At 37.9% G+C, this 13,603-nt stretch overlaps 1 protein-coding gene across 1 annotated transcript; it reads left to right on the top strand.

The window, feature by feature from the left end:
* Positions 1 to 644: 644 nt before the first annotated feature.
* On the top strand, positions 645 to 1,345 carry LOC311170475 (ubiquitin-ribosomal protein eS31 fusion protein-like). The gene has a single exon (XM_084232884.1). It carries the CDS (start codon positions 694 to 696, stop codon positions 1,159 to 1,161), a length of 468 nt encoding a protein of 155 aa, XP_084089010.1. The 5' UTR covers positions 645 to 693; the 3' UTR covers positions 1,162 to 1,345.
* The last annotated feature ends 12,258 nt before the right edge of the window (positions 1,346 to 13,603 follow it).

Genomic DNA, 13,603 nt, shown 5'->3' with positions numbered 1-13,603 from the left:
AAATGTAGACTGAAAAGGAATAAATCTTTAGCTTAGATATTTAATATAAACACTCCATTCAACAGATGACTATTGCCCTAAAGAAATAAGCAAGCATGTCCAATATGTGGCAAGCACACTAATACAATGTTTACTTAGAAATAAAATTAAATTATATGGCAAGTACATGTGGATATCTGGATGAATAGTTAACAGATCAAGTTCTGTTTTTTTTTTCCTAATGAATATTACTTGATGCATTTCCACTTGTTGTTTGAACTGATAGATCCAATTGTCCATGATAAAAGAATGAATTCAAATTAGTTAATAATTATTTTCACATGGCAAGATGTCAGAGTGATTAATTTTTCATGATCACATTACCATGGAGCTATGTTGCACAATATTCAAATTTATTTAAGAAGTACAAATGACAGCTTCTGGCAAACTACAACTGTGCCCTTTATGTCAGAAAGCTAGATTCAACTTCATGAATAAAGGAAACTCTACATTCCAAATGCTTTACATAGAAGCTAGCACAATAAAGTTTCAGTAATTACTTGTTAAATTAATCAACAAAAGTGAGAAGCTGTTGACATAACCTAAAGTCTGACTAAATAAGAGACTTAATCTCTTATTGAAGAAAAACAAGCTGATTTGAAAAATAACATAGGTGCTTTACGCTCTGCCCGTGGTGGTGGACCCGCCACCAAGATGCAGATTTTCATGAAAACCCTCACGGGGAAGGCGATCACCCTCGAGGTTGAACCCTCGAATACAATAAAAAATGTAAAGGCCAAGATCCAGGATAAGGAAGGAATTCCTCCCGATCAGCAGGGACTAATCTTTGCTGGCAAACAACTGGAAGATGGACTAACCTTGTCTGACTACAACATTCAGAAGGAGTCCACTCTGCATCTTGTCCTGAGACTATGTGGTGGTGCTAAGAAAAGAAAGAAGTCTTACACCACTCCCAAGAAAAATAAACATAAGAGAAAGAAGGTTAAGCTGGCTGTCCTGAAATATTATAAGGTGGATGAGAATGGCAAAATCAGTTGCCTTCGTCGGGAGTGCCCATCTGATGAATGTGGTGCTGGAGTTTTTATGGCCAGCCACTTTGACAGACATTATTGTGGCAAATGTTGTCTGACCTATTGTTTCAACAAACCAGAAGACAAGTAATTGTGTATGTCTTCATAATAAGACATTAACATTTAAAAAAAGAAAAGAAAAGAAAAATAACATAGGTGAAGAAAGATTATGAAATATGCTTCTTAAAGGAAATCTGCTACTTAAAGCCCTTTAGGCAAGGCAAGGGATTTAGAGAAAGAGGTGTCAAGATAAAAATTATCTCATGGAAATTATACCACATCATGGAAAAGATGTTGTACTACTATCATACCTAGAATAAAGATTCTAACTATTTGATTTGATAATTAAAATGAAAAAAAAAACCTGAAATTGGGACATTTAAATATATTTTATTCCTAGCATTGTGGATTAATGTATCACTCACAATCTATCCATTTGTCATCTATTCATCTATATAGGTAGCCATATATAAAAATATTTGAAGAAATGAAGCAAAATGATCAGGTATTTATCCCCGTGAGGTAAGATTATGGTTATTACATCTTTCATTATATTTGAACATTTTCTAAAGTACATAAATTTGAAGTGTATTGCTTTATAATCGTAAAAATTTTTCATGACTTTCTCAAATAAAAGAAATCAATGACTGTTACATTGAGAAAATCATATTATTCCTGTGAGTGGACAAAAGTAAGCACATGCTGTGGGGAGAAACAACCCTCAGGAATAGTTGGCAATGAGTGATCAGAATCCTGCAAAATTAGACCAAAAAGTCACATTTGATTTTGCTATTATTAACAAATCAGTTGTGATATAATATTTTATGTTTTTTTTTAATAATGACCTTTTTTAAAAAAATTATTTATACAAGAACCAGGGTACAGGCCAGATGTGTGGGAGGATGAGAGGATCCACCAGAGACAGAGCGGGGAGCAGAACAGGCAGCCTGGTGAAATACACTTCTGAGGGGAGCAGCGGGTAACACAGGAGAGGTCTGCCGCGCCAGGTGGGACCCTCGCCGGCTGGCCGGGATTGAACCGATGCTGCAGAGGCTGCAGACAGCTTCACAGCATAGCGCTCAACTGCCTGCGCCACCAGGGGAGGCCCTATTTTGTAAGTTTAGAACACAAATATTTTCTAAATAGGCTGAGTGAGATATGAAAAAGAAAGTGAGATATGAACAATAGGACTGACTCTCTGCATACATAGCTCCCAGGCAGAGTTTGGTATGGGGTGATAGGTTTTGAAATGTGTCCTCTTATTCAGCCACCATTTCACTGGTTTAAACATTTCCATCCTGTGTTCATGCCTCCTATAAAGCACTCAGCAGAACTGATATATGGTCACTCATGGGGTTGCAACAGAGCTCTTAACTGTATACACTGTGAAGACCTGGCCAGGGCTGAATAATCCACTCCAGTCTCACTTACCTGGATGCTGACAGAAGGTTTCTGTTTCTTATCCTGGGAGTCACCCCTTTTAACTGATAGCAACCTGGCAACTGAGTTTCCCCAGAGCTAGTGATCTAACTGAAAGAGTGTATGTCGCATAACCTTATCTTGGAAATGACATACCATGACTTCTGCAAAATCCTGCAAAATCCTGCAAATAGTTACATCTATTTGTTCTTTTTTTGCTATTGTTAACAGAAGCAGGGACAGAGGGCAAATGCTTGAGCAATGGGGTGGCCACCTCCCAAGATAGTCTTAGTGATCTCTGCCTCTTATATTTCAGAGCTGTGTGGTCCCTTCCCACATTGTATCAGCCACTGTCAGACACATGTACACTGGGTCCCTGTGACCAGTAAAATTAATTTTACATTCAGATGGCCTGTCTGTAAGGTTTGGCAGCACATGTAATTTGGAAAATAAGAGAGCTGGAGTTTAGCAAGACTCACTAAACATCAATATATATTGATCAAAGACTCTCCCAATAGGTTTATAAGTTATCTGATCTACTGCCATTGTAGATGCTAATTAAATCAGAACCAGAATTGGAATTATTTTTGAGGGTTCTCTGCCCCATGAAATAGAGATCGGAGATAAAGTATCTTTATAAACAACAGAATTTCTAGGGACTAGTCACATGACAAATTGAATTTCAAAGTTTTCTTTTCAAGACAGGAAAGTCAATTTTCAGAATAGATCTATGGGAAGGATATAATATGCTTTAGACTACAATGCAAACATTTGTAATCATATCAATAATGAGGGGGGGAGAGGCAGATATATTTCCCTTATAGCAATGTCACTTTAGCTAGTGAATTACTATGAATTTTTGCTCTCGATTCTCAAAAGGAAAGTTCATAGACAGATAATTATGCAGATTCCCCATGCTGGAAGGGATACTGCTACAGGCTGGATTAGAGAGTCACTAAGTCTTAAAATTTTTATGTAGACAGATATCTGAAAGCAAGCTCAAAATCTGCAAAATTCCTTTGGAGTTTAATTCTGCCAAAGTACCTCACATTTTTCTATTCTACCCTCATAGAATGACACAGAACTTACCCAAAACAACACTTTTTTGTTGTTGTTTTTATATTTGAAGACAACAGAAGTGATAAAACTAAAATTCAATCTAAAGCATCTTAGAAATTATTGGGAATTTTTTTAAAAAAAGATTTATTTATGTATACAAGAACTGGGATATATGCCAGAGGTTTGGGGGTGAGAGGATTCACCAGAGACAGAGTGGGGAACAGAACAGGTGGAATGACTGAAATACACTGCTGAGGGGAGCAGTGGGCAAGACAGGAGAGGTCTGCTAAGCCATGTGGCCATGAGGTCACCTCCCTGGCAGGGATGGAACTTGTACTGCAGTGGTTGTGGATAGTTTCATAGTGCTCAGACTTAATCCCTGTGCCACCAGGGAGGCCTGTATTGGAAATTTTTAATAAGCATTTTATCACCAGGCCAAGAAGCAGCAGAGACACATTTGCTGTTTGCTTATATATGTACAACTAAGAGCAGACGTTTTCTGTTGTTCTTCCTCATTTCAACTGAAACAAAAATATGCTGAGTGAGATATGAAAAAGAAAGTGAGATATGAACAATATGAACAATAGGACTGAGAAATGAGCACATATCCCATAACCCACATTCCAAAACTATGAGTTAACCCACCTATATGGGGTAAGCCCGGTCATTGCTAACCTCCATTGTGGGTTTGGGAAGGTTAAAGTAGAATTCTTTAGAGAAGCTTATCATTTAATTGTAAACTTTTGCCTGGGACATAGGGCAGGAGTGGATGGGAGGGGTGTGAATAGGGCTACTTTCACTTCACTTTAACTCAGCATGAAAAAGAGGTTCATGATGACCAGCTAGTTAGGTTGTCATGAATCTTCTACCACATTTTGTGTTTGCATCATGACTGAAAAATGTAAAGATTAAGAGCTGCGGGCCTGGAAGCGTGGAGAGGAGCGGCTCTGCTGAGAGCGGCTTGCATCCTCGTGGGGCAGAAAGGTACCCATTTCCACTGGATGCTCTTTGTGCCACATAAGCCACACTGGGGTCTTTTAAAATTAACTCCAACCATGACTAATTAATTCTTTGCATAAGTTGACCCCAGCAATAAGATTCTGGCTGTAGGTCATTAGACTTTTGTTGCATTATGGTGTGTGTTGTACACATGGGAGAGGGGCTTAATGAGTCAGCCAGAGACCTGTCAAGGAAGCTGCAAGCAGAGGCACTGAGAAAAGCTCCCTCTGAGGAAAACAAAATCTCCCAATAAAAAAGATCAAAAACAGATTACAGTGCAATTCTACATACCTAGAGGACATCTGAGCTGCATCATTTTGTGCTAATTAATAAAGACCAGGATATATATGATACTGCCAAGGAAGGAAGAGTGAAGAAGTAGAAAATAATGAACAGTTGAAAGGCAACTGTTAGGGATAGAAAAAAGGCCCTCACACCCTCCCCCAGAGAACCACAGCTGCATCTGTGCCATCCCACCATCCAGCTGGGGCTATTGCTTGGTTTCAAGGACCGGAGAGGGTCTGGCAGATCTGGGAGGCCTGGGAAGTCTTTAAGCTACAGCACCTCCCCGCTTAAAAAAAAAAAAGTGGGGTGAGGGAGTGGAGTAGTTCCAATTAGTTCTGAAATGGAGAGATGTGGTATGAGCAAGGCATGCATATTTATGAGGGACTGCTGCCAACCTGGAGAGGGAAACCTTGAAATGCCTACTGCTTCATTGCCTTGGGGGCAGGTCTCCTGCTTTCTGAGACTGCCCAGTGCCTCTCACAGTGTTCTTCCCGTTGTGTCCTCAAAAACTTTGTTGCTGGCTTTGCCTGGTACTTCCTGAAATTTTCTGCAAGACACCAAGAACCCCCAAGCAATCCCCAACACAACCACAAAATGTCTTGGAAAATTTCCATTTTGTAAGACCGAACTCTGCCAAGATATGTCATTTGTCTTACAGTTTACTTTAGCAGACAGGACTTAATAAAAACTTATTTAGGTCAAAGTATTCCTTACAGTTTTTCCTCGGTTTAGCAAAAAATCCTCAACTGTATTTGATTACATAAACATTTACCCACTTTTCTGCTGGACCTAAACATCAGCTTCAATACCCTGTACGTGTTTGTTGGACCTATCATGTGCTCCAGTGTAGTGGGTCACTTTTGTTGCTCAATCTGACAACTTGATTTTCTTATATCAAATAATATTGTAAACCCTATGAGACATGAATTACCTTAAAAAATCTAAGTTCCACATTCCCATTCTCATTCTCACATCTTGCTACAGACATGTGGTGTTAGGGGAACAGTATATCCTGATCATTCACCCACCCCACCCACTGATGTTTTATGAACTCCACCCTCACCTCTGTCAGGGTATCATTTAATAAAATTAAAACTTAGTCTCTGCACTTTGCTCAGCGGAACAATGCTAGGAGCCACAAAATAGAGTTGCCATGGGAACCTGGCCATGGGTCTGCATGACCCTTAGGGGCTATCAAGAATTCCAGGCAGGGGCCTCCCCTGGTGGTGCAGCGGTTGAGCGCTGGGCTGCGAAGCTGCCCGCAGCCTCTGCAGTGCCAGTTGGCTCTCTGGCCGCCGGGCGAGGGTCCCACAAGGTGCGCAGACCTCTCCTGCCGCCCGCTCTCCCCTCAGCAGTGTATTTCGTCCCTCTGCCTGTTCTGCTCCCTGCTCCGTCTCTGGTGAATTCTCTCACCCTCCCACACTTCTGACTGTACCCAGTGCTTGTATAAATAAATAAAAAAATATTTTAAAAAATCATTTTCTCTTTAAAAAAAAAAAAAAAAAAGAATTCCAGGCAAACCGAACTCAGCAGGACACCTGAGTTTAAGGCCCACCAAAACCTGATGTTCCAGCAGATAACAACCAGAAAAGACCAACTTCCTCAATCATGAAAAGCCTACCAAAACAGATTATAAAAGGGAGCCCCAGATCTTGATGCACAGACCTCTCCTGTCTCTCCGGATGCTTCTCTCAGCAGTGTATCTCAATAAATCCACCTTTCTTCTTCACAAATATGTCTCTGATGAATTATTTCACTTGCACACCTCCAGCCTCCCCCTGCTATTTCTCCCCACTACAATCTCCATACCAAAGAAATCCTAGGCACAGAGAATTGCAAATCCCATCATGCTATGAATCTGCCATGGCTCTTGACTTCTTGAAGGGTGGTTGCTGGGAACTAAGGGTGGAGTTAAGCAGCCATGCTTGGTATAAAACCAAACATCTGATGGCCTGCACATTCTTGGTTTTGCCTACCTTCAACAAGCTCTTGTGGTCCCAGCTTAGACAGTATTATGGGTGGACACATTGACCAATTGACCGATTAATCCCATTCTCTATCTGGGTTTTCCCTCTTTTCATTTCCCTTGTAAACCTTTTATTAACCTTTTTATATGTCTATATGTGTCTGTGTTACAAGGGACCACCCTGTAACATCTGCACTTAGTCTTATTCTAAGTATGTGGGTAAAGACTCATACCTAGGCCACCCCATTTCCTTTTGGGGTTGCCCTACAAAAGTGATAATCTTGCAAATCACAAAAATCCAATGTACACCATGAATTTTTATTTTTTGGAAGTGGCATATTTTCCATTATTTCCCATTATAGTCCCTCTTCCCACTAATTTTTGAAGTTGTAAAGATATGAGACTTATGACTGCAAATACAAATCACCATAATTGCAGAAAGAAGCGGCAGCTTGATTTAATGTATAAAGCTAGACTTTGGAATCAGACAGACAATGGTGCTAATCCTGATTCCAGCCCTAAAGAGTGGCATGATTTTGTAAAAGGTATTTGCTTCTACCAAGTCTCAGTCTCTTCACTGAGAAAGGAGGATTATTCTCACTTTGCAGCTGTTTAAAAAAAAAATCTAGATAATGTATCAAAAATGCCTGGCTTGGCAGTTAATAATATAAAGGTCAAATCATTTTTGACAGCTAGGCTTGCATTAAGAACTTTAGGCCTGTTATCTGATTTGATTTAATCCTCAGAAGAACATTGTGAGATAGAAACTTGTTGCAGGATGGAGTTTCTTCCCCATTTCATTTTCTGTAGAAAGGCAGATGAATGCTCTATATCTGATGATTTTCTTGACAGCTGTGCTATATACTAAATTATGTGTCCACCCCATATTCATATATGGAAGCACTAATCCCCAATATGATTGTAATTACAAATGGAGCCTTTGGGAGGCAATTAAAGTTGGCTGAGGTCATGAGGATGGGGCCTTAGGATAACATCAGTGGCTTTTGTAAGAAAAGGAAAACAGACTGCTCTTTCTTTTTCTCTGCCATTGAGGGCACAGAAACAGGTCAGCTGTGCATTATTATTCTTTTGCATTTGCTATATTGGCCTTTTTCTTTCTATCTTTATATCATCTATCTATCTGTGTATGTCATTTAGTATTTATCCTGATCACTTTAGGTATTACATTATGTTTTCTTATTAGAATTATAGTGTATCATCTTATCCCTCATCCCACTTTATCTAAAAAAATTACTTTTGTTTCCTACTTTATAGTGCAGTCTTTACATTTATAGCACTTATAAGACTCTAATCCCATTTCTCCTTACACCCTTCTTGCTATTAAGGCATAGAGCTCATTTGTATATGTGTGATAGACTTTTTATAGTTCAATTTTTTATTTAAAATTGAATTATCTTCTAAGGAAATTGCATAAAGAAAAATACCTAAGTTTGATTTTAAAAATAAAGTCTAGTTGATATACACTTTAAAAGAAGAAACAGAGCATATTTTCTACACAAATCAGTTACAGTGAAAAGGTGTGCTAATTTGTAACATTCTTTTTTTTTTTAATTTTTCTTTGGGATATGCTGAGCTCCTTGGATCATTAAATATTCTCATACTGGTAAGAAATTCTTATATGTAAGTGGGAATTCATAATTTATTTTACAGTAGTTATTTTGTTAAAGTCAAGATTTTCCATTCTTTTCTAACACTATCAACAGCATAACTCTCATTATAACTGTGAATATTAAAATTATTACAAGCAATGAATTAAATCATCTGTTTTCATTAATTTTACTCACAAATTTTAGACCAAAGAAAGATCTGTTGTTCCCTAAGCCTGAATTAGGACTTGCTCTCCTATGTGTTCCCAGGGCCTCTTGTACTTGAACTGGTCACAAAATTTATCTCTCCTATGTGTTCCCAGGGCCTCTTGTACTTGAACTGGTCACAAAATTTACGTGAAAATGTTACTCCTTATAGTTGTCTTTCTGCCAAATTTCACAGCAAAATAGTTGCAACAGGAAGTATCAATTTGTCCTTATTGTATTTTTTTTTTTTTTTTTTTTTTTGTTTTTTCAAAAAATCTTTATTTTTTTTTTTTTATATAAATTTTATTGTTATATTCCCCATACAATTGCAGCCCCCCATTCTGACCCCAATCCCTCCCCTCCCGCCCCCGCCCCCCTAAAAGTGTCTCTGGTTCATAGTTTTTTGTTGATTTTGATTTTCACTTTCTTATAGTTATTCATTTTCCTGGTCCATTATTTAAGTTTTCTAGATTCCTGCTATGAGTGAGACCATCCGGTATTTTTCTTTTTCTTTTTGGCTTATTTCGCTGAGCATGATCCCTTCCAGCGCCATCCATGTTGCAGCAAATTGCATGTGTTTATCTTTTTTGAATGCTGAGTAATATTCCATGGTATATATGTACCACATCTTCTTGATCCAGTCATCTATTTTTGGGCATTTGGGTTGTTTCCAAAGCTTAGCTATTGTAAACAGTGCTGCTATAAACATAGGGGTGCAGGTGTTCTTTGGAATTGGTGTTTCTGTGTCCTTTGGGTACATACCTAGGAGTGGAATTGCTGGGTCATATGGAAGCTCTATGTTTAGTAGGTCCAGAAATCTCCACACAGCTTTCCACAGTGGTTGGACCAGTTTGCACTCCCACCAACAGTGCAGAAGAGTTCCTTTTTCTCCACACCCTCGCCAACATTTGTTGTTGCTAGTTTTTTTAATATGTGCCATTCTCACTGGTGTAAGATGGTATCTCATGGTAGTTTTGATTTGCATTTCCCTGATGACAAGTGATGTTGAACATTTTTTCATATGCCTGTTGGCCATTTGCATTTCCTCTTCAGAGAAGTTTCTTTTAAGCTCTTCTGCCCATTTTTTGACTGGATTATTTTCTTTGTTGTTGTTGAGTCTCATCAGCTCTTTGCAGATTTTTGTGATCAGTCCTTTATCATTAGTGTTGGGTGCAAAAATGTTCTCCCAGTTGGTGGGGTTTCTCTTTGTTTTTGTTATTGTCTCTTTTGCTGTGCAAAAGCTCTTTAATTTGATATAGTCCCAGCTGTTTATCTTTGCCTTCACTATCACTGCTTTGGGTGATGTGTCTGTAAAGATGTCTTTGATGTGCAAATCACGTAGTGTTTCGCCTATATTTCCTTCTATATATTTTATGGTTTCAGGTCTTATGTCTAGTTCTTTAATCCATTTTGAGTTGATTTTTGTGTATGGTGTGAGGTGGTGGTCAAGCTTCATTCTTTTGCATGTAGCGACCCAGTTTTCCCAGCACCATTTATTGAACAAACTTTCTTTGCTCCAATGCATAGTCTTTGCTCCTTTGTCAAAGATTAGTTGACCATAAATCTGTGGGTTTATTTCTGGATTTTCTATTCGATTCCATTGGTCTGTATGTCTGTTCTTGTTCCAATACCATGCAGTTTTGATGATTATGGCTTTGTAGTATAGTTTGAAGTCTGGGAGTCTGATGCCTCCATTCCCTTCTTTTTTTTTCAGGAGAGCTTTGGCTATTCGGGGTTTTTTGTGATTCCATATGAATTTCATCAATAATTGTTCTATTTCTTTGAAGAATGACATTGAAATTTTGATTGGAATAGCATTGAATCTGTATATTGCTTTTGGAAGGATGGCCATTTTAATAATGTTTATTCTTCCAATCCATGAGCAGGGGATGTCTCTCCATTTCTTTGTGTCTTCTTCTATTTCTTTTAACAGTGTTTTATAGTTTTCTTTGTATAGGTCCTTTACCTCTTTTGTTAGATTTATTCCCAAATATTTGATTTTTTTTGTTTCAATAACAAAAGGGATGGTCTTTTTGATTTCTTCTTCTTCAGATTTATTGTTTGTGTATAGGAAGGCTACTGACTTTTGCGTGTTGATTTTGTATCCTGCCACTTTACTGAACTGATTGATGAGTTGAATTAGCTTTTCTGTGGAGTTTTTGGGGTTCTCTATGTATAATATCATATCGTCTGCAAATAGTGATAGTTTGACTTCTTCTTTTCCTATTTGGATTCCTTGGATGTCTTTCTCTTGTCTTATTGCCCTGGCTAGGACTTCCAGTATTATATTGAAAAGCAATGGTGAGAGTGGACATCCTTGTCTTGTTCCAGATCTTAATGGAATTGCTTTCAGCTTTTCACCATTGAGAATGATACTGGCTGTTGGCTTGTCATAGATGGCCTTTATGATGTTGAGGTATGTTCCTTGTATCCCAAGAACTTCAAGGGCTTTTATCATGAATGGGTGTTGTACTTTGTCGAAAGCTTTCTCAGCATCTATTGATATTATCATATGGTTTTTATATTTCTTTTTGTTGATGTGTTGGATAACGTTGATTGATTTTCGGATGTTAAACCATCCTTGTGCCCCTGGGATGAATCCAACTTGGTCGTGGTGAATTATCTTATGGATACATTGTTGGATTCTGATAGCTAAAATTTTATTGAGGATTTTTGCATCAGTGTTCATTAGGGAGATTGGCCTGTAGTTTTCCTTTTTTGTGTTGTCCTTGTTCGGTTTTGGTATTAGTGTAATGTTGGCTTCATAGAACGTGTTTGGTATTGTCCCTTCCTTCTCAATTTTTTGGAAGAGTTTGTGAAGGATAGGCACTAATTCGTCTCTGAATGTTTGGTAGAATTCATTTGTAAATCCATCAGGTCCTGGGCTTTTGTTTTTGGGGAGGTTTTTGATTACCATTTCAATTTCGCTAATTGTAATTGGTCTGTTTAGGTGTTCTATTTCTTCTTTATCTAGCTTTGGGTGATTGTAGAGTTGTAGGAATTTGTCCATCTCCTCTAGATTGTTAAACTTGTTTCCATATAACTGTTCATAGTAGTTACTGATTATTCTTTTGATTTCTGCTGTGTCCGTTGTGATTTCTCCTCTTTCATTGATGATCCTGTTTATTTGTGCTTTCTCCCTTTTTTCCTTTGTGAGCCTGGCTAGGGGTTTGTCTATTTTATTGATTTTTTCAAAGAACCAGCTCTTGGTTTCATTGATCTTTTGGATTGTTTTTTTAGTTTCAATTTCATTTATTTCTGCTTTGGTTTTTATTATTTCTTTTCTTCTACTGGTTTTGGGGTTTTCTTGTTGTTCTTTTTCTAGATCTTTGAGCTTCGAGATTAGGTTGTTTCTTTGCGTTCTTTCTTGTTTCTTGATGTGAGCTTCTATTGCTATATATTTTCCTCTTATTACTGCTTTTGCTGCATCCCATACATTTAGGATATTGGTGTCCTCCTTGTCGTTCAATTCAAAAAATTTTTTAATTTCTTCTTTGATCTCCTCATTAGTCCAATGGTCTTCCAGTAGTGTGGTTTTTAATCTCCATGAGGTAGGAAAGTTCCTTGCCTTCTTTTTATGGTTTATTTCTAGTTTGATGCCTTCATGGTCAGAAAAGATGGTTGATATGATTTCAATCTTGGTGTATCTGTTGATGTTTGTCTTGTGCCCCAGTATGTGATCGATCCTGGAGAATGATCCGTGTGCGCTTGAGAAAAATGTGTACTCCGTTTTTTTGGGGTTTAGTGTTCTATAGATGTCTGTTAAGCCCAATTGCTCTAGGTCTTTATTTAGAGCTTTGGTTTCTTTACTTATTTCTTGTCTTGTTGATCTATCCATTGTTGATAGTGGTGTGTTGAAGTCTCCCACTACGTATGTGTTTTCTCTGATGTCTGTTTTCAGAGAGGACAACAGTTGTCTGATATATTTTGGTGCTCCTTCGTTTGGTGAGTATATGTTAATTAGTGTTATTTCTTCTTGAAGTATTGTCCCCTTGATCATAATGTAGTGACCATTGGGGTCTCTTTTTATCTTTTTGAGTTTGAAATCTGTTTTATCTGATATAAGTATAGCTGTTCCTGCTTTCTTTTTTGGCCCATTTGCTTGTAGGATTGTTTTCCATCCTTTGACTTTGAGCCTATTTTTATCTTTTGTAGCTAAATGTGTTTCCTGGAGACAGCAAAAGGTTGGGTTTTGTTTCTTAATCCAGGCTGCAACTCTGTGTCTTTTTATTGAAGAGTTTAGTCCATTTACATTTAGAGTTAATATTGATATGTTAACATCTGTATTTGCCATTGTGTTTGTCTTTCCTTTGATTTTATTTATTTATTCTTTTAATAACTTTTTTTTTTTTTTTGGCCTTCTTTCATTGTTATTCGTCGCTCTGAGGTTCTGGCTTTAGGACTCCTTGTAGTATTTTTTGGAGTGGGGGTTTAGTTGCAATGAAATTCCGGAGTTTCTGTTTGTCTGGGAAGGTCCATATTCTTTCTTCAAAGAGGAAGGAGAGCTTTGCGGGATAGAGTATTCTTGGTTGGCATCTGTTTTCTTGGAGTCTGTTGACTATGTCCCTCCACTCTCTCCTTGCCCGTAGTGTTTCTTCGGAGAAGTCTGATGTCAGCCTGATTGGTTTTCCTTTGAATGTTATCTGTTTCTTCCCTCTTGCCAGCTTCATTATTTTTTCCTTGTCCTGGATTCTTGGGAGCTTTACTATTATGTGTCTTGCTGTATTTTTCCTTTCGTCGTGGAAGTTTGGTGTTCTTCTTGCTTCTTGTATATCAATTTTCAGCTCCTTCTTCACATTTGGGAAGTTCTCTTCAATTATCTCTTTGAATATTTTCTCTGTTCCTACATCTCTCTCCTCTCCTTCTGGTATTCCTATAACTCTTATATTTCCTTTCCTCATGGAGTCAGATACTTCCCGAAGTCTTTCTTCGTTCTTTTTCCTTCGTACTTCTCTTTCCTTCTCTGTTTTGGTTCTTTTTATTTCTGTGTC

The sequence above is a fragment of the Talpa europaea genome (assembly GCF_964194135.1).
Source record: "Talpa europaea genome assembly, chromosome: 5".
Taxonomy (NCBI): domain Eukaryota; kingdom Metazoa; phylum Chordata; class Mammalia; order Eulipotyphla; family Talpidae; genus Talpa; species Talpa europaea.
Note: the sequence above shows the minus strand (reverse complement) of the source record. Positions and strands in the feature narration are given on the sequence as shown.

What these genes read in the sequence shown, in the direction of transcription:
- LOC311170475 (XM_084232884.1), top strand. Translation starts at nt 694, where the DNA reads ATGCAGATTTTCATGAAAACCCTCACGGGGAAGGCGATCACCCTCGAG.